Source organism: Pogoniulus pusillus, chromosome 25, assembly GCF_015220805.1.
Source record: "Pogoniulus pusillus isolate bPogPus1 chromosome 25, bPogPus1.pri, whole genome shotgun sequence".
Taxonomy (NCBI): Eukaryota; Metazoa; Chordata; class Aves; order Piciformes; family Lybiidae; genus Pogoniulus; species Pogoniulus pusillus.
The window spans coordinates 10,847,740-10,868,710 of NC_087288.1; the positions used below are offsets into that span (position 1 = coordinate 10,847,740).

Below are 20,971 nucleotides of genomic sequence, written 5' to 3' on the forward strand. Positions count from 1 at the left end.
TAGTTCCTTAAATAAGCTGAAAACTGCCCTCTGGAAGTCCAATGTGGAGGTTTTGTTGATGCCCATCCTGGTTTCACCATATATTAAAAACTATAATTCCATGGTCACTGGACCCCAGGCAGCCTCCAACCACCACATCCCACACCAGCCCCTCTCTGTTTGTGAGCTGCAGGTCAAGGAGGGCTGCACCCCTGGTAGGCTCATGTAACAGCTGGGATAAGATGTTGTCCTCCACACACTCTAGGAGCCTTCTAGACACCTTCCAGGGGTGAAGTCCCAGCAGATGTCTGGCAGGCTAAAGTGGCCCACAAGAACAAGGGCAGGTGGTCTTGCGGCAGCCTCCATCTGCTTAAAGAATAATATAGCAACCTTTTCTTCCTGGTTGGGTGGTCTATAACAGACTACAACCAGGATGTCAGCCTCCCTTGCCTTCCCCTTAATTCTCACCCACAGGGACTCAACCTGATCATCTTTCATCTCTACTTCCATGACTTAAAGTAGGATCATAGCTGAAAAACTGTGTTGGCAGCTTGAGCATTCGTTGTTGACTTCTATCTTCTTTTAGTTGTGCATCTAGAAGAGTCTGGAAGGGAGTGTGTTCAGAGAAACTGTGAAGCAATGTACATGACTGGAAATAAAGTTGTAATTATTCTCAGCCATGATTTGTCACGTGAAAATGTTACATGCTAATGGCTGCAGGTGGTTTGTAGACACTGTGTGTGCACTGAAAGGCCTCTTCATTGGGAGCTGTGCTTTTTCTGTCATACATTATGCTAGAACAGAAAACTTGAGGGATTTTTTTTGGTTGGCTTTTTTGGTTTGGTTGGGTTTTTTGTTTGCTTGCTTGTTTGTTTTTTGCCTGCAGCTGTGTATTATGCTTATTTGCTTTTGCTGGTGCAGGCCTCCTTAATATGCATCTGGAAATGGTTAACATTTTCTCCATCAGTGACTGCACATTTATCTAGATCAAGGATTCTCTTCAGTCTGAAAAAGTAGAGATACCAGTGTGCTGGAATCTTTGGTGGAAAGTGTTGCATTTAGAAAGGCAGGTGTGAAGGAGGCAGAGTTGAGGTTGTGGTCCATTATTTTCATACTCTTGTTAAAGCTCAGAATCTACTTTGACACTAAAATGTGTTTATGTATGCATAGGCATATTGTACCTCTGCACGTGTGTGATCAGAGACAAAGAGACTGCTTCATACTGTGGACCAGTGAAATTCACTTACAATGTGCCAATGCATTCTGGTTTGTTTGTCAATAGCAGTGCAGACATCTGTGAAGTGTTCCTTTGGATTACATTTTATTCTGTAAGCATGCTCATAGCTTGCATTTGGTGTAAGCTACTCTGCTAAGCAAGGACGGAAAGGTAAGAAGGCAGAGTAGAATTTGGAATTCAATGCTCCTGATGTAATGTGAGTGATCAGAAGAGATTTCCATGTTTGGTCTTAGTTCTAATCAGATTCCTCAGGGATGTAGCACAGATTTACACGCACAGATGCAGTTGGTTATCTGTGCTCATGACTTTCTTTGCACGGCAGCGAGCGTCAGTGTTGCATCTTATTCTTCAGTGACATTGTTTTCATATCACCAGTGGACACCTCTGGTAGGTACTTTAGAAGTTATGGAATGCTGTGCAAATCCCAGATAGCACTTAACTTCTCTATATGCCCGTTTAGATGGTGATATCTGGGTGTGGTCAGCTTGGCTCAAGCCATGGTTTTCTTTTCCCTCCCTCTTTGGGCTATTGTGGAGGCACCTATTGTGTCCAGGGTACTTTGTTTTGAGTTGTAACATGGACATGCTGCTACTGACAAGAAGGCTGTTTCACTAGGAAGGTGACTTGGCTTGGTAGTCAGCTGTCTGGCTGAAACTAATCATGAAAGTGCAGTGTCTGGCCAGCTGAAACTGCTTGAATGTTCACATGCTTTACGAAAAATGCAACCCAAACCAATTTTGAAGAGTAAGACTTTATTAATTTGGCAAAATAATTTTTGTCAGAGCACTAGAGAAGAGGCTGCATAAAGGGATGAGATAGAGTGATCTAACTGCTCAGGAGTAGCCCAGCTGATACAGTTTTCATAGAAACACAGAGTTGTCAGGGCTGGAAGGAACCTCAAGGATCATCCATTTCCAACTGCCCTGCCATGGCTGTGAACTAGACCAAGTTGCTCAGAGGACCATCCAGCCTGGCCTTAAAGAGCTCCAGGGATAGGGCCTCCACCACCTCCCTGGGCAACCTGTTCTAGTGTCTCACCACTCTCATGGTGAAGAACTTCTTCCTAACATCCAATCTGAATCTACCCACTTCTAGTTTTGCTCCATTCCTCCCAGTCCTATCACTGCCTGACATCCTAAAAAGTCCTTCCCCAGCTTTCTTGTAGGCTATTTAAGATACTGGAAGGCCACAATAAGATCTCCTCAGAGCCTTTTATTCTCCAGACTGAACAGCCCCAACTCTCTCAGTCTGTCTCCATGGGAGAGGTACTGCAGCCCTCTGATCATCCTTGTGGCCCTTCTCTGGACATGCTCCAGCATGTCCACATCCCTCTTGTAATAGGGGCTCCAGAACTCCAGGTGGGGTCTCACCAGAGTGGAGTAGAGGGAGAGAATCACCTCCCTGGCCCTGCTGCCCACACTTGTCTTGGTGCAGCCCAGGATGTGGTTGGGTTTCTGGGCTGCAAGTGCACACTGCTAGCTCATATTGAGCTTCTCATCCACCAGCACCCCCAAGTCCCTCTCCTCAGGGCTGCTCTCCAGCCAGTCACTGCACAGTCTATATTGGTGCTTGGGATTGCCCTGACCCGGATGCAGGACCCTGCACTTGGTCTTTCTGAACCTCATGAGGTTGGCTTGGGCACACCTCTCCAGCTTGTCCAGGTTCCTCTGGATGGATCCCTTCTCTCCAGCGTGTCTGCTGCACCTCACACTTTGGTGTCATCAGTGAACTTCCTGAGGGTGCACTCAATGCCACTGTTCTGCATCTGATTATGTATTTCAAGGTAGGAGATTTTATAGTTTCCTTTGAGGCAATAACAAAAGCAGTACTTACTTTGTCTTCCTCTTACTCTGCAGGTGCCTGGCACGCAGGACCTCTTGATCAGGGTAGGATTTGTGCTATGGTCCATTTATTGAAGATGTGAAGCAGTGTCCAGTCTGAGGTTGGAATTACTGACAGCCTGGAGGCAATCTTAGTCCTTGTGATGCACATGGACATGCTGACTTTCAAGTAATTCTAGCTTCTTTCCCCTTCCCCTCCCTTCCCCTCACTCAGCTATCTCAGGGTTCATAAGATTTCAGTGGTTTGTGTGCCTGTAAGTTTGGAACAGAAGTGACCAAAAATGGGGGACCAGCAATTGTATAAAACTGCCAACAGCAACGAGAACTTGTACTACCAACAACACCAAATGAACTCCCTTCCATCTCTAAATCACAGCTATGGGACCTCTGTTATGGATGCTCCCCAGACATCTCCTCTCTCCCCTCAGTTTCCCCAAGATTCAAGAAACAGTATAGCTTTTCCCGTAGGTTCAAAAAGTCATGGGTCAATGGACACATCTAGACAAACCAGTTGGACACATTCTGGCTCAGGAAACCATGTCCCAGTGAGGAACAATCTGAATAGTCAAAATGCAATGTGGAGTCCCCTTGGGCAAGGGGAGTCCCATGATGGATACCAATATTCTTACTCTCAACCAAGTGAAAATCGATTGCAAAAAATCACCAGTGGGGTCCTGCATAAATTGGACTCCTTTACACAAGTGTTTGCCAACCAAAATCTGAGAATTCAAGTCAACAACATGGCTCAGGTTTTGCACACTGAGTCTTCAGTGATGGATAATTCTAGTGACGGTGCGCTCAGGCAGCTGCTGTCCCAGAAGCCAGCAGTAGAGCAACAACCTGTAGCTTCCAGTGTGCAAAGGCATCAACCACTGCTGCAGCAGGGACACCAGAGTTTCGCAAGTACCCTCCAAAAGCAGCAAATGCAAGTCATGCAGCACCAACAGTTGTACTATGACTACCAGCAGCATTTGTCGCAGATGCAGATGCATTCTGCCTTCCAGCAAAGGCAGACGCACGCTCAACAAATGCAGTCCCCGCAGCTCCTACCGCAGCAAATGCAGCACTTGCAGCAGGCTCAGTACTACGCTCAGCCGCAGCAGGGGCACCAGCGGCTCTCAATACCGGAGATGCAGCAGCAGCCGACTCGGCAGCAGCAGCAGTGTCCAGTGCCAGTAGCTCAGTATTACCAAGCCCAGCCTGTCATGCAGCAGTTACAGCAGCAGCAGCAACAGATGCAATTGCCGCTTCCTCCGTATCACAGGGAACCTGACCCAAAGACTATGCACGAGCCACACCAGTACTCTCAAGATACAAGTCACCCTGTGCAGCTTATCCAGTTGGGAGCAGTGCCTCAATATTGCTACCAAGATCCCCATGAACAGTACAGGCACTTGTACCCACAGAGTTTACTGCAGCAGCAGCAAGATCAGCAGAAGCAATATCCAAGCGAGGGCAGAGTGCCACCTCTGAATTCCCACGTTGGTCTCAGTCCACCAGAGACCACGGAGGATCCCTCGTTGCAAGAGCTTAATTCTGTGGGTAATGCCATCCCTCATCGAACTCCTTTGCCACCCTCAGGAGTTCATTTGAACAACAAAAGCTCTCAGCAAGACTCTCCCGGCGCTATGTGGCCTCAGGTAGGTAACAATTCCGTGGTCAGCCAGATTTGTTGTGTGGAAGAGTAGCAAGATGTGAAAAGGGAAAGTTTGCAGGGGAGGTGGAAGGTTGTGATGTGAGTGGTAGGCATCGCTAGGATGTTTTGGGGAACTGCATTAACAGACTTCTGTCTGTATCCTTGGGCTGGCTGCAGGCCAGGCTGGTGGTAGCACAGAGCTGCTGCTGCTGCAGGGCTGCTGCTTCCCTCCTGAAAGGCTGTGGAAAGTTCCGCCTCAGATTCTGGGGAGGAGGGACCCGGTTAGTTACAACAAAGTGCTTTAGCTAATTTCTTACCCCTGAGGGCTAGATTCAGCAGAGTTAGTCAGCTCCCTGTTTCTGGATCTGAGCATAGGCTTCAAAGAGCAGGTAGTTGCAAAGAAGCTTGCCCTGGCCATCGTCACAGAGGCACTGATTCAGTAGAGATAGAAAGGCTCAGAGGCTTTTAATATGAGTAAAATCATGTGCAAAATGCAAACAATGATGTGAGTCCCTTCACTTAGGCATTAGTATTTCCTATGCAGTTATTTTTTTCCTTTCTTTCTGTCCCACTCTTTTGCCCTTCTCCTTTGCTAGCAGGCACAACTGTCAGATGGCAGACTGCAGCCGCTCTCCCCAGAACAAAGGTACTGTTCAAATGTATTTTATTTCAGAGTGAGAAATGCAAAGGAGTACTGCAGTTTAGAGGGAGGGAAATACACTCTTGGCTGGTAATAGTTGTTGCTCTTCTAGAAATGTCTTTAGTTTTGTGCTTTGTGAATTTAAGTCTCTCTGAATTTTCACTGCTGCCCCCTGCCCTAGCAATAAAATCACTTTGCTCTCAATCGTGGGTTTCAAAGAGAAGGGATGGGTTTGGATTTTCATCTTTGACAACAGGGATCTTCTGGTTTTCCTTGAGGTCTCACTTCTGAAGGGCTGAGACCTACCTCTCCTAGCACAGTTGTCTACCGTAAGTAGAGGCATTTTGCCCAAGTACTAATGCCCTCATCCACGGCAGCAGTTTACGTAGGCCTTGTATGTTGTCAGACTTCTCCATCTGGAGGGCTACCTTTTGACTGGCATGCCGTGTTCAAAACTCTCCTCTCTTGGGAGCAGCTGATCTAGGTTAGTGCCCGCATCCTCCTCAGCACTCACCCTCTGCTTACTTGAGGCTTTGTAACCATCTAGACAGAAAATGTTTTTGCCCTCCTTGACTAATATGCTTCTTCTGCAATGAAGGGAACATAACATCTCTTTTTTTTTTTCCATGCTAAAAAAAAAATGAAATTAAAAGCAGTGGCCAGAACAGAGAAATGCTTCCTGAGAGAGCTGATGCGAAGAACAGGCTAATGTGTTCAGTATGCTTGAAAGAGTTTAAGAGTTTGCCTGCTCTGAATGGTCATATGAGGTCACACGGAGGAGTAAGAGCATCTCCTAACTTCAAACAGGTAACAGTCTGTTTTACTTCAGTTTTTAGCTCTCTCCTTTTCATGTTTATGTTTGCTTGCTTTGCCATGCTTTGCTTTGCTGTCAAAGCTTGTTCTTCTCAGAACTATTTTGTATCATCATGCCCTGTGTAAGTGGAAGTGCACATAATTCTGCTAGTTTGCAGGCCAGAAGTCTTGCTGCACAGTCTGAGGCAGCAGTGGAGGACAGAGCAGCATTTGTCCCTCTCTGCTTCTCTGCATGTTACAAAAATGCCCTACAAAATTATATGGGGAGCACCTACTTCTTTTTTCCCTGTCAGATTTATTACATTAGAAATATCAGGAACATCTCAAGTCTTCCTCATTTTCATTTGGACTACTCAGATGACTAAGGGTTATTTATTGGAAGCCTTCCCAGGCTTTAAATGAAGGAGGAAGATTGTTGAATCTTTGACAGCTTTCTTCCCAAATGTTCAAATTCTATAGGTATCAACAAATACCAAACCAGAATTGTGGTTTTGAATTGTTCAGCTTCAAAGTAACTTCTCCTATCAGTCAGTCTTTGTCTGTCTGGGCATTTTAGAAATTCTGCCCTAACAGGATACACCTCGAGAAAGCAAAGAGCTACTATAGTTACATCATCTGTGTCTTTGTTTTCAGGTGGGTGATGGAGAATTCTTTTCACAGGGATAGAAAGAGCATGTGTTTATCTCTCCTCCTGCAAGTTACCTTGTAAAGATGTTTAATGTGGTTGTTTTTCACTGAGGCTGAATCCTATGTAGGAGTCATAAGTGATCTCCTACCTTCTTTCAAGGGTCCGAAAGCTACACTGTGGCATGTTTTGTAACCCTGACCACTTCTTTTCAGCCGCAGTGTATACCTGGAGTAGTGTATCAATCCAAAAGTAGCCCTCTCTCCCTCGGGCTGAAAGCCTTTAATTGTCTGTACAGGATGAAGGAGAGAAACCACCACAGCAGCCGCTGCCTAAAGAGGTGGATAGCCTCGCACCCATCGTCATGCCAGTGTCTGTCCCTGTAAAGCTTCTGTCGCCTGAGCCCAGCACGCAGCCCTCTGCCAGCACTGCCACAGTCAAAGACAAGCCTGCCAACTCTGTGTCAGATGACGAGATGCCCATTCTTGTGAAGATGACTTACTCTCCACCATGCAGTCCAAAAGTGGCCAACCCCTGCTCATCCTCTGTGAGTGCTGCATTTCTTGCCACTAACTGTGCTATGCTTGTTGAATCCCTTTGCTTATAGTGCAACTACTTTCTAAAATGTTTGTGTTCTAGATTATCTTCTGGAATCTTAATGATGCTCAATGACTAAAACCAGCCTGTAGCATCATGACATTTCTTCCTCAGTCATTTTCCCTTTGCTTGGAAATCAAGACTATGGTTGAAAATAAACAATTTGAAATTGGAATGTGATATTCTTTTATCTCACTAGGACAAAGGGATTTAGTATCTTCTAACTGTTTTGTTTTGTTTTGTTTGTTTGTTTTCCTTTTCCAGACTGCTTTGTTTTTCTGTTATTGCTTTAACTCAGCAGTTCTTCCTGATTTTTAAGTCAGATATTTATGCTTCTCATTTCAGCTGAAGATAGGGCACTCTGCAGTGCTTGCATTGTGTGCTCTAAGCCTGTATGAAGCTTGTGGACTCAGACTTCTGCAATGAAGTCATTTTTCCCTTTCTCTCTGCATGCATCAGATCTAAGGGTTAATCACTGGGGGCATTCTTGTATAGGAAAAATAGGTATGCTTAGTGCTTTCATTTCCTTTGTAAAACTGAGATTGTCAGGCAGCACAATGAATTGATGAGTACTTGAATGAGATGTGAAAATGCTCTTTATTGTTTTCCTGGAAGAGTCTTGGAGCAAGCAGTCCTTGTTTCATGTTGTGGTGTAGAATCAGGTGCTGCTTGATCCTTCCAATCCATGCTTACAGACTATGCTATGATAATAGATTGCCAGAAAGTATAAGTACTGTATGGTATTATGTGTAAGTGTAGGTACTATAGGGTATTATGTGTATAATGCAAAGACATCCTCTCATGGTTTTTCTCTCCCATGAGGCTGGTGGCCAAACAAGGAGGCAGCTTATACCATCATGGCTGATTCATGGTATACATGTATTTATCACCTTCCTCCTGACCCTTCCTTCAGACATGCACACTAATTTAAACAAATACACAATTTTTAGTCACTTGCTTTCAGACTGAGGTTTTACACAGCAACTTGTAACTCAGCAGTACAACTTTTCTTTTCTATTTGTAGAGAGAAAAGGGACAGTCTTTTCTGAATCCTTGAGCTCTGAGTGGGAGATCTTCTCTAGAGACATCAGTGTAGGTGGCTTGGGCTTGTGTATTTCTGCAACGTATGTAAAGTGACTGTGATTAAATCTGCCAGTGTTTGGCTAAATGTGCATTCATTCACTCCAGATTATGCTTGCAGTCTTTGTTATTGCCAGAGCAAGCTAAACTCACACAGTTTCTTCTGAGTGCTATCTCCTGTATAAGTGTCATAGAATCATAGAATGATTTAGGTTGAAGGGACCTCAAAGGTCATCCAGTTCCAACCCCCTGCCATAGGCAGGGACACCTCCCACTAGAACAGGTCGCTCAAGGCCTCATCCAGCCTGGCCTTGAACACCTGCAGGGGGGGAGCAGCCACAACCTCCCTGGGCAGCCTGTGCCAGTGTCTCACCACCCTCACTGCAAAGAACGCTTTTCTAACATCCAGTTTAAATCTCCCTTCTGCCAGTTTAAACCCATTCCTCCTGATCCTGTCATTACAAGACCTTGTCAGTAGTCCCTCCCCAGCCTTCCTGTAGGCCCCCTTCAGATACTGGAAGGCCACTGTAAAGTCTTTTCAAAGCCTTCTCTTCTCCAGGCTGCAGAGCCCCAATTCTTGTAGCCTGTCCTTATAGCAGAGCTGCTTCAGCCCTCTGAGCATCTTTATAGCATTAGAAACTTGCAAAGATCAAAGTAGTTTTTTCTTCTTTCTTTCTGAGATTGTGCCCTTGGTGTTTTTTTAATACCAAAGAACTGATGCTGTGTTGCATTTATTTATACTGCATTTCAAGATGTCCAGAAAGGCTCCATGAAACAGAGTGAATTCAAACAGCAGAAACTAAGTATTCATCAAGGCTACAAGATGGTGAAGCTGAAGCTCACAGTCAGTGTCATAGAATCATAGAATCAAGCAGGTTGGAAGAGACCTCCAAGCTCATCCAGTCCAACCTAGCACCCAGCCCTAGCCAATTAACTAGACCATGGCACTAAGTGCCCCATCCAGGCTTTGCTTCAACACCTCCAGGGACAGTGACTCCACCACCTCCCTGGGCAGCCCATTCCAATGGCAAATCAAATGGTCTACCAGGATCTGTCAAGGCGCAGCAGCAAGGCTCCCAAAGATGCATTCAGTCTTGGATAATGTGAATTGGAACCTTCAGCAAAGTGAGAGCTCTTAGACCAGACATCATCATTTCCTTTAATATTCAATGTCATCTTTCTTTAAAATAATGTGGGCATAACCATGCTGAGGCTAAGGTCTGCTGTAGGTGAAGCAGCATAGCAGTTCAAAGCGTATAGGATGCTGTTTTGTTGGGTTAGTTTGCTTTATATCAGCGAGAAAGGTGTACCAGCTCTTTTAATGTGAAAGAGCAGAACAAAATGAGCCTTTAAAGGATTTGATCTGGGAAGCTTTTAGGTTTTGTTTCTGTTTGTTGGTTGGGGTTTTGGTTTTGTTTTGTCTTTCATTAGGATTGTTTTCCCCTTTCTCTTAAGTTTGCCATTCTGATGGAGTATGTCAGTAGGTACAGGTAACCCTCACCCTTTCATTGTTCTGAATGTCTGTTATCAACAAAATTTCCCATAAGGCTGCATTTTTTTTTCCTGCAAAAAGAAAACACTTTTTTTTTGTTATTTTGAAAGAAAAAATGTCAACAGCTGTTGGAGAGGATACAGAGGATACAGCCATGATTTAACAGAGAGGACAGGACCTCTGTAATCAAAAACATTTCTGCAAGCTGGAACGCATTAATGTAAAGGATAAAGGGTGACAATGCTAATACTCCTTTAATGTGATTTTTATTGGGTGAATGTGATTCTCAAGAACCACCCATGGTTTAAAGTTGTATGTTGTCTAAACATAGATTGGAGTCATTTACTTTATGTAGTAGTGGAGTTTACCAGATTGTAGAGACACCGTGGAGCAACCCTCTGTCAAACTTTTTCTTCCACTAAGTTTATCCTAAAGAAGATCTAGAACCTGAACACCTGAGCAATGTTTAAATCTGTGTTCATCAACCAGCTTCTGTGTTCTTAGCATTCTTAAAGTACAACCTGAGAACCTGATTTTTCCTCCTTTCCCCTGCTCCCCTCAAAAAACCCCTAACAACCTTACCCCCCTGAAAAAAAACAAATTCTGTGCCTTCTGCTGTTGTGGACTGTAGGAATTTCTAGTTAAGTTATTTTTAACATTCATATTCTAAAATTCTGGGTACATTACAGTGTGTGAATCTCCCAAATGGCCATCTCCTACCCTTTTTCCTTCAAGGAAAGAGGAGAGTTAAGTTCAGGATTTGTTGCAGCTGGACTGTGCTCAAGCTGATGGGAATGTAGTGATAAGAGGCAAAGAATTTGAATTTATTACTTTTTTTTTCCTTGCATGCTGCTGAGTACTGCAGTAATTTCTCTGAGCTCATGTGTCCTTCTTAGTCAAACAAAATAAATGCATTGAAAAATACCTCACATAAAGTTTCTAATAAACTGTGACTGGCTAACGAAGTAACCTCCAGTGGCCTGTGTGTGCAGTGCAAATCGAAGTGCCCAGGCTGTTCGGGTGGAGCTGAAAAAGGGTGAGGGAGACAAGGCCTGGGAGAGCTGTTTCCTGCATCTTCAAAAGCTGGCAGCAGCCTCTCCATGCCTGTGGCTCAGCCCTACCTTGACCCAGAGGGCTTACTGAGAGAGGGTGAGGGTTTATTTGCACTGTTTTTTTTCCTCCTTCCCTGAGGCTTCCATGTAGCACCAGATAATGTACTGACCTGACTTACTACGGTGGCACTGCCTGGTGGTAGATAGAGCTTTTCCGTGGCTGTTGCCCTAAGCTGTAGGGAGTTGTGTGCAAACCACATTGACACATGTCTAAATACTGAGGTTCTGCATGTTTTCATTTAGGAAATCAGCAAAAAGCTTCATCAAAGTGCTGTAAAATTGGAAGAAAACTTCAAACCACTGCAGGACAAGAAAAAGTATCGACATAGACCTGAACCTCTCTTCATACCTCCTCCTTCCTTCAACTTCAGCATGTCCCACTCTGGTGCCACCCTGTACCAGAGTCAGCTCCGCTCTCCTCGTGTTCTTGGGGATCATCTGCTAGACCGGACGCACGAGCTGCCCCCCTACACTCCACCACCAATGCTTAGTCCGGTGCGGCAAGGCTCTGGTCTCTTCAGCAGTGTTATCACATCCTCTCACAGCACCTCGCACACTCAGCTGCCACTTACTCCACTGACACCTACTCCACGGGTGCTCCTGTGTCGCTCTAGTAAGTATTATGATGGTACACAGTAAATACCACTGTCCTCTCTTCTGGTGTTACCACAGTGGTGGGTTTTGTGTGTGCTTGCATGCATGGCTGATTGTGATACTACACAGGAAAATCAGAGAATCAACCAGGTCGGGAGAGACCTCCAAGATCATCCAGTCCAACCTATCACCCAGCCCTGTCTAATCAACTAGACAAACTCAACCAGGTCGGGAGAGACCTCCAAGATCATCCAGTCCAACCTGTCACCCAGCCCTGTCTAATCAACTAGACAAACTCCATCTGGTCAGGGTTTTTGCCTTGGATTTTGTAGAGGAGGTATTAAAACATGAAGTGAAAAGAGGAGTCTAACCAGTGAATGAAGCATTTGTCAATGTGATCTGCCTCCAGAAACGACCATCATGCTTCTTGTTACATCTGGGCCTTACAAAGTAGAGAGAAAAGGCCATGGGTTCACCTGGTTTGTTGTGCTTCAGAAGAAGAGCTGGCTAATCATACATGACCGGGGAGGGAGAAAACTTTGCAAATTAGGACATTTCTGTTACCTGTGACAATTTACCCTTAGAATCATAGAATCAACCAGGTTGGAAAAGACCTCCAAGATCATTCAGTCCCGAGTTGTTTTGGTGCTAGAGAGGACTCTGGCTTCATGACATATAACACCCCTAAGCTCTAAAGAGCTGCATTGCATCCTCTGAGGCTCAGCTCTCCATGAGCAAAGGTGCTCTGCACACATTGACTGCCAGCAGTTTTCTCAAGCCCCATTTTTGTCATCCCCTTCCAGGTAGGACAGTGTTTTCTGTGCTCTTAAGATGATTTTTACTGATTGATTTATTATTTGCCTTTTTATTTACAAATATTTATCCATATTTAGTCAGAAACAGTATAATTTTTGCTTAATAGAATGGAGCAATGTCGATTTTAATATGGAGGAGGCAATGCTGTCTGGGAGGTGGAGCATCATCAGAGATGCAGTTGCTACCAAAATACCCTTTTAAACTCAAACTCCAATCTCTGTTTCAGATAGTATTGATGGAAGTGTTGTTCCAGTGACACCCGGGCCTGGAGAACAGACTGTTGAACCGTAAGAAAAACAATACTGTTTTTGTCTGCTTTTATAGACTACCTCAAGCCTAGACTGTGTGGCATAAAGTGCTTTGAACAAGGCAGATAATGTTTAGCTGCCTGAAATTGTGTTGAGATGGATGTGTTTAAGGTTACTCGGATGGTGTGTGAGGACACTGGGAGCAAAATGACTGTGGGAGACGTAGATAATCATGGTTCAAAAATGCTAGGAGGGGCTTGATGGGAGGCACTGAAGATGAAACAATGGTTGGTGATCACTGAGAAGAGAGTTGTGAGTTAATATCTAGCATGCTTGCTTTCATTTATATATAGATATGTATATAGATACATTAACTGGAGTGTTGGAGGGGTGTTAACTGGTAGGTTCTTTGGGACAGACTGCAAACAGGATTGTTCCTCAACAGTAACCTGTCTTTGTGTTCTCTGCTGAGGAGTGCTGTTCTCTATGGAACAGAAAGTGATTGTTTCCAGCACCTAGGCTCTTTGCTAGTCAGCACCCATGTGGGATAGTTTGAGTTGTCTGTAAGGAATGATGATTGAGTCTAGTTTATATTACATATTGAGATTTTCATTTTCCCCCAGATCAGTTCTCTCTGATACTGAAAATACTTTTCCCACTGAGAGTAAAGCATTGCATAAAGCAATCTGACACAATTTCCTGCCACTCCAGCATAATAGAAATTTTGCTGGAAACAAAGGGAGCACTAATGTGACTTCTGGGTTTTTTTCTGCATGTCGTGTAGTTGAATACTTATTTGTTTTTATAGACGAATCAATATTGGGTCCAGGTTCCAGGCTGATATTCCTGAGCTGCAGAACAGATTGCTAATGGAGAAAGATGTGCATAAGGCTACTTTGGTCTGGAAACCATGGCCAGAACTGGAGAACAAAGTCTTCCAACAAAGAGGTACAGTCACTTGCCATTTTAGAAGCTCTTAATCAGCCAGCACCTGCTGAAGAAATTCACATTGATTTATCATGTGTATACTCTTCAAAATGTCTGAGAGTATTACTTACTGAAAATGCAGAGCAAGAGACCAGAACTGCATGTCGTGGCACATAAAAGTGAAGTCTGGATGAATTGCTTTCTGGCTGCCAAGGGGCAAAGATCATTGCTTGGAAGTGGGATGTTTTTGAGGGTCTGAACGGCCCTGGTAAGAACAGAGCTCACAGATGTGAGGCAGATGATGACTCCTGTGTCTGTCCTGGGATCGTAACCGAGAGGAACTGTGATGGGCTCAGTGGCTTCTACCAGCCTGCAACGGTTTGTTCCTGCTTCCAGCATGGTTCATTTCTATTTTTCTAGCCTGGCTAGAGCCTTCTAGTCAGAGCCACGTCACTGGCCTGTGCCATCCACTCCCTCACAGATGGATCTCTGGCTCTGCGCTAGCTCAGCCCATCCCAATGATGAGCTCTGCAAATTTTATCATGTCCCTTCTTCAGTGAGTGATCCTAAAACCAGGAGATGAGGTGCCGGGGAGGGAGAGTGTGAAAGCTGCTGACCTGAACTACATTGTCTGAGTGGCAGTGCAGTCTTTGGCTCTGGATGTGTGAGTGGCAGGCTACTGTATGAGCAGTGAAATGTTGACTTGTTTCTGACAGTGGAAGACCTTCTAAATATGAGCTGTTCCAGTGTGTTACCTGGTGGAGGAACTAACTCAGAATACGCTTTGCACTCTCTCTTTGAAGCAAAAGGAGATATTATGGTAAGATAAGGAGCTGAAAGGGGAGATATTATCCTCTTCTGCAGATAAATTAGCATGCTTTATTAAATGGATTTACATATGGTTGTATAAAAAAGAGATTTCTGATTGATTCACTGTGATGCTTTAAAAATCCTGTAATAATTTCGGGGAATGACTTTTCCCGTTCATTCTTTAATACATTTAAATTTCAAAGCAGAGCCTCTCTGAAGGCTTGCTGTATATTTCATGTAGATAAGATTACTTAGTTTATAGCCTTGGGATTTTGAATGTCTTCCAGTGCTTGCTACAGCCTTAGTATTTTACAAGCTTTATATCTGGTCACAGAGAGCTTAGTCCTCTTCTCGCCCTTAAAGAAACCTTTGTAGCAGCAATCACATCTACTTATTTGTTCAGAACTGTGAGGTAATTGCACACAGTTCTCACATAAATAATGCATTTAAAATATTTGCATTAGTTTAATGATGAGAATGTTATTAACTAGGGCAAAACATCCATTTTTTTGCCCAGTGTTAGGGAGAGACAAGTTCCTGGAAGGATAATTTAAAACAAAATACAAGAGAACACAGGACTGGAATGAATCTCTCAGGATTATCTAATACAGTGGGTTTTAGCTTGTGTCCCAGTTTCTTTAGGCTCTATTAGCTGTATCTGAGGGGTCTGAGACAGGTGAGTGAACTTACTGTCAGAATGTGTACTGCACAGAGGGGCTTGCATTGTCAGGTGACAAGTTCTAGGGATCTGCAAAGCATCTGTCTTCCTGGTGCAAGGAGGATTAAATGCACTTGCCGTCATGCCTGACAGATGTTGACCTAAAGAGATATAGCAAAAGACTTAATGTTATAAATATTAATGCCATCAAACTAACCACTAAACAGTATTAATTAACACCATCAAATCAAACACTATAAACATGCTTGTATGTGGCAAGCAGAAGGGAGGGAAGTGCTAGAAGCCACTAAGTAATAGCCACATTTGTGCTAATTAAAGCAGGACAGGTGTGCATTAGGTGCTCTTGTGTGAGGTACAGTGTTAATGGGCCTTGGAAGAATTTGATGTGACTTTTATGACAGAAAAGAAAAAAGGGAGAATATTAATTCATATCATAGTACCAAGCAGTCTTCTAAACGTGGCTATATGCAGCAGCTAATGGCATTTGCTAGTTCTGTTTCCCCCTGATTTTTTCCTGTAGGTTGCTCTTGAGAAGCTGCTGTTGAGAAAGCCAGTGAGATTGAAGTGTCATCCTTTGGCAAATTACCACTATGCCGGTAAGTTTCCTTGGGACCTCCGTGTCTGCTGGGGCTTGGTGCCCAAGGCTGGCATCCCAGGCTAGAGCGTGGGATCACATTGCGCTCTCTGCTGTCTGCTGCAGGGATGGCAACGTGTCATAGAGAGGTGATGTGGGCACTGCTGAGTGGTACTTCTAGAGCCTTTTGTTACAATTTTGGCAGTTTTTTACCTAACTGATGATGTACCAGAAACTTTGTGTTCATGTTGCTGTGTAGGGTTCTACTGATTTAAAACTGTCTTGAGTAATTCCCTCCTCTTCTTTAAAACTGAAACTTAATTTGGCAGTCTCCTTTTTTAAACTGCTGCTCCTTGTACACTATCATTTACTAGCAGTAAGATCTTAATTTTGTGATGTAAACATCTGCCGTCGTGCCTTGCTTTTCAGAGGTGATGGTGCATAAGTGAATATGATAATCAAAAGCAGTCCTTTCAAAGAGGCAGTGTTATAACTCTATCTCAGTGTTGAATGCAGAGCCTCTCATTGTGTGGATCTAGTCAAAAAGAAACAGGTCTTGGTGACTTCTTTAACAAACACAGCAAAAACTGCATTTGATGGAGTGGAAGTGCCCTGTGAAATACACAAGGTGGTGTTAAGCTGTTGGACTATCATCTGAGCATAGATGGCAAATCTCTCCCTCGTAGCCCTCCATCTTACTGCTTAATGCTTCATAGTAGCTAATAACTGCTTGGATGCACAGAGCAGGGTTTTAGACAAGAGACTGACAGCTTTCTTTCTAGTTTATGCCCAAGGGGAAACAGGCCAAGAATCTACTGGTGGTCAGTCGATCACAATGTCCAGGATCACATATTCATTTCCAGTTACAGTCAGAATATGATGTAAGTATAGAGGCAAGCTACTTCCTGGCTGTTGCAGCTCACTGGAAAGACTCCTAAGTAACAATGACTCTTTGGTAAAACCACTGCTTGACCCCTTGGCCTGAGAACAAGAACAGAAACATGTTTGATGGCAGCTGATAGTGAGAGTGAATAAATGTGAAGATTGGGTTTATGAGTCTTGTTTGGGGAGATGCCTAGGCTCTAGACAACAGCTCTGTCACAGTGCCTAAAGGTGGACAAGGGGGCGAATGGACAAGGAGGACATCAGCCAGGAACTTTGACCAGGTCTTTTTTTCTGAAGAAATGATACCAAATCATGTGTGAGACAGTCCAGGGCATGAGAGAAGAAAGCTGAGAACTCCCAGCAGCCTCGTCCTCAGTGAGTGACCTAATTATCAGATCAGAAATTTCTGCCTGCGTGGCAGAGGAGTAAAACAGTCTTTACTGAATCAACTTCACAGTATTTCCAGAAAGTGTTCTATTGAGAGGCAGGAAGGAGCCAGAAAAGACTGTTTTATTGAATCTTTCACATAAGGTGGTGCTAATCCTTTTTAGTTCGCACTGAAACCTCTGGACATAAGTGTATCACTATTTCTTAAGCAGGAAATGAAGTTTGATTTTGCTTATCACAGCATGAAACAAAATCTCAGTAGTCTGAGTTTAAGTATCATAAAATAACAAGACAAAGCATTATTTACTAATGCTCTAGAATGCAGCATGTGGTTGCAACTTATATCAATAGCCACACTCTAGCACCACGTAGCAGCTCTTGAATCATATGATTGGCAGCCAGACAGATGAGGCACAGGGGAATTTGTCATGATCTACTACATGAATAGCTTAGTGTAAGTTCAAGTCCCATTTGTTTGGGTCAACCTTTTGGGCTTTCTGCTCCGTAGTCAGAAATCACAGCTCTCAGGCACTACCACATTTAAAGGTGACATAGACCAAAACAGAGCAGTATGCCCTGATCCAGACTTGTCCTTAGCATTGCCCCCAAATGAGAGTACAGGCCAATAGCTCACCTTTGAAATTTGTTGGTCTGTGAGGGAAGCTGGAAAACTTAAGCCTTTTCCACTGTGTGCCAAGAGAGCTGGACATGCTAACCCAGGGCTGCTTGGAAGAGCACCCTAATCTCTGTCTTACTGCTTGCCATCTGTTAAGATGGTGTTTTATGGAAGAGAAGGGGAATGCATATCTAATACAAGAGGAGCACAGTTGCAAAGAATGAAATTGTTTTCATTTGAGCAGTGGAATTTCTCAGGTCTGAAGTTCTCCTGTAGCAAGAATTGTTAGAGAGAGGGTCTCTTGTGTGCTTCAGGCAGTCCAGAAACTTCTTGTACATAGGGTGTGGGTCAGGTCCAGCGTATGTTATCTGTTTGAACCACAGCAGAAGAGAACTCCCTCTCTATAGGTGCAGCCCCCTTGAAACCCCCATTTTGGGCCCAAAGCCCCTGGGAAATTGTAGGAGATATTTATAGTCAGTTAACAATATAGCAGGTAAAACAAAATGTAGATTGAAGGTCAAAACAAAGACCAGCTTTAGAATTTTATCTGTATTCCAAAGTCCAAAATTCTTTCTTGCTGCATTGCAGATATCTCTCAATACACGTTCTCTATATCTCCCTCAAGCTAACAAGAGCAAAAACGGTTTCCCAGCAACCAGAGTTAAAAACAGCTTTTCTTCTGTTTCTTTTCCTACACAAGATTTATTCTATTAATTAGGTTACTTCTAATTAACCCGTATAATCTCATAAGGGTCTCTGCAAATACCACAGCTATTGGGGAAACCCTGTAAGGTCTGAATCCTCCACAGGTGTACAAGAAAATCAGTGTTTTGGAAATGGCCTGTGATTTTATTTTGTTCAAGGTGGTGGGGTAGAGGCAATAGAAGATGACCAGAGAGGTTGCTGAAAATGAAAACCCTCTCTTTTGGTGTTGTCATGCTTTTTAAAGTTTTCTTTTGGCATGGTAAAGCAGGCTTCTGGACTGAATCAGTGTGTTTACCACTCTGCAAAGAGAGGCTAAATGCAAGAAGGGAATGGTGCTGGTTCAGAGTGGGAAAAATCTAAGGCAGTGTGACAGTGAAAAGATCTTTCAGGTGATAACAGAATAAATAAAACTTGTGGCTTGAAGCCAGTGCCTTTCTCTGCTGCTTAAGAGAGCTTTAGTGTAAGTCTCTGTGGAAATAACTAATGCATGCTTATATCCAGTACTAGAAAAGCCTGCAGAAAACAGTTACAGACAAGTTAATGCTGTGGTTTGCAACATGCAGAAGATCAGTGAGATAGCAGCTGTAAGCTTGTGAGCCTGGAAACTGACACTGAAAAGTAAAGACCGTTTGCTGTTAATAGTTTCCTTTAATGGCCATAAGTAACCCGTGGAGTTCAGTACCGTGCACGGTGCCGAGCCCGAGTTAATTGAATTCACTGCAGCGGCAGGCATTTGTATGCAGAACGGTAGCGTTGGCAGGAATATTAGCCATTTATTCTGATAAAAGTTTCAGGTGGCTCAGAAACTCAGACTGAAGTAGAAATCTTCCCACTTCTGTGTAGGTCACAGAATCACAGAACTTTAGAGGTTGGAAGGGACCTCCAGAGATCGTTGAGTCCAACCTCCCTGCCAAGGTCATTTCAAAGACATCTGATTCGTGGCTTCTTTCATATCCTTCCTTTAACGTGTGCAATGCTGCCCATTCTTAACAAACAGGGCACTGCTTTGATGCAGCAGAGCAATCCTTTGTTCATTCTGTTTGAGTAATACTGAGGAAGCACAAATTCATTTCAATTTAAATGTTGATTTTACATTTTCATGGGCAGTTAGGCTGGTGAAACAAACACAGAATAACAATATTTGGAAGTTGAATATAATGCTTCCATCAAATGATCAGAAAGCACATTGTGCATGTTGCACATTGCTGCAGTCTCTATCTACTTGTGATTTCTGTCACAAAAGATTTAAGTATCTTACCTCAAGTCAAGTGAAGAGCTGCAAAAGGACCCTACAAGCCTTGCTGTCTAAAGAGAAAAAGGATAGATGAACTTGCACATAGCTGAATGTGAGGTGACATATGTGGGAATAAGCGAAACAACTTTTACATATGAGGTTACGAGAATGGTTTGGGTCAGAAGGGATGTTAAAGATCATCCAGTCCCAACCCCACTGCCATGGGCAGAGACACCCTCCACTAGGCCAGGTCACTCAGGGCCTCATCCAGCCTGGCCTTGAACACCTCTAGGGACAGGGGATCCATGACCTCCCCTCGGTCTCACCACCCTCACCTTAAAGAATTTCTTTCTAAATTTTCCTTCTTCGAGCTCCATTCCCTCTCTTCCTTACAAGCCCTCGTGAGAAGTCACTTCTCATTTTTTTTCTAGGCTCTTTTCAGGTACTGGAAGGCTGCTTTAAGGTCAACCTCCTTAATCATTTTTGTGTCTCTGCACTGGACTCTCTCAAGCAGTTCTATGCCCTTCTTGAGCTGGGGGACCCAGAACTGGACACAATACTCCAGATGAGGCCTCACCAGGGCAGAGTAGAGGGGCAGCAGAACCTCCCTTGACCTACTAACCATAGTCTTTCCAATACAGCCCAGAATGGCATTGGCCTTCCTGGCCACAAGAGCACATTGCTGGCTCATGTCCATCCTTCCATCCACCAGGACTCCCAAGTCCTCCTTCCCTTCACTGCTCTCTAGCAGGTCAGTTCCAAACCTATACTGGTCCCTGGGTTTTTTCTTTCCCAGGTGCACAAATCTAGACTTGCCCCTGTTGAATTTCATTCAATTTCACAGTATCACAGTATCACAGTATCACCAAGGTTGGAAGAGACCTCACAGATCATCTAGTCCAACCCTTTACCACAGTGCCCAAGGCTAGACCATGGCACCAAGTGCCACATCCAACCTTGCCTTGAACTGCCCCAGGGACGACGACTCCACCACCTCCCCAGGCAGCCCATTCCAGTGCCTAATGACTCTCTCAGGGAAGAACTTTCTCCTCACCTCGAGCCGAAATTTCCCCTGGCGCAGCCTGAGGCTGTGTCCTCTTGTTCTGGAGCTGGCCACCTGAGAGAAGAGAGCAACCTCCTCCTGGCCACAACCACCCTTCAGGTAGTTGTAGACAGCAATAAGGTCACCCCTGAGCCTCCTCTTCTCCAGGCTAAACAACCCCAGCTCCCTAAGCCTCTCCTCGTAGGGCTTGTGCTCGAGGCCTCTCACCAGCCTCGTCGCCCTTCTCTGGACACGCTCAAGCATCTAATTTCTCCCTGCCCAACTCTCCAGCCTGTCTACGTCTTTCTGAATGGCAGCACAGCTCTCTGGTGTGTCTCAGCCACTCCACCCAGCTTGGTGTCATCAGCAAACGTGCTGACAGTGCACTCCATGCCCTCATCC

General features: G+C 44.3%; 1 protein-coding gene across 1 annotated transcript in view; it reads left to right on the forward strand.

Moving 5' to 3' along the window:
* Positions 1–20,971, forward strand: part of TRERF1 (transcriptional regulating factor 1) — a 114,256-nt gene that overhangs the window by 88,140 nt on the left and 5,145 nt on the right. Inside the window, exons 6-13 of the mRNA XM_064164420.1 lie at positions 3,073–4,697; positions 5,293–5,339; positions 5,990–6,140; positions 11,296–11,665; positions 12,689–12,749; positions 13,519–13,658; positions 14,354–14,457; positions 15,647–15,722. Of these exons, the coding sequence (XP_064020490.1) occupies positions 3,339–4,697; positions 5,293–5,339; positions 5,990–6,140; positions 11,296–11,665; positions 12,689–12,749; positions 13,519–13,658; positions 14,354–14,457; positions 15,647–15,722 (2,308 nt within the window). The 5' untranslated portion in view covers positions 3,073–3,338. The remainder of the gene's footprint in view (positions 1–3,072; positions 4,698–5,292; positions 5,340–5,989; positions 6,141–11,295; positions 11,666–12,688; positions 12,750–13,518; positions 13,659–14,353; positions 14,458–15,646; positions 15,723–20,971) is intronic.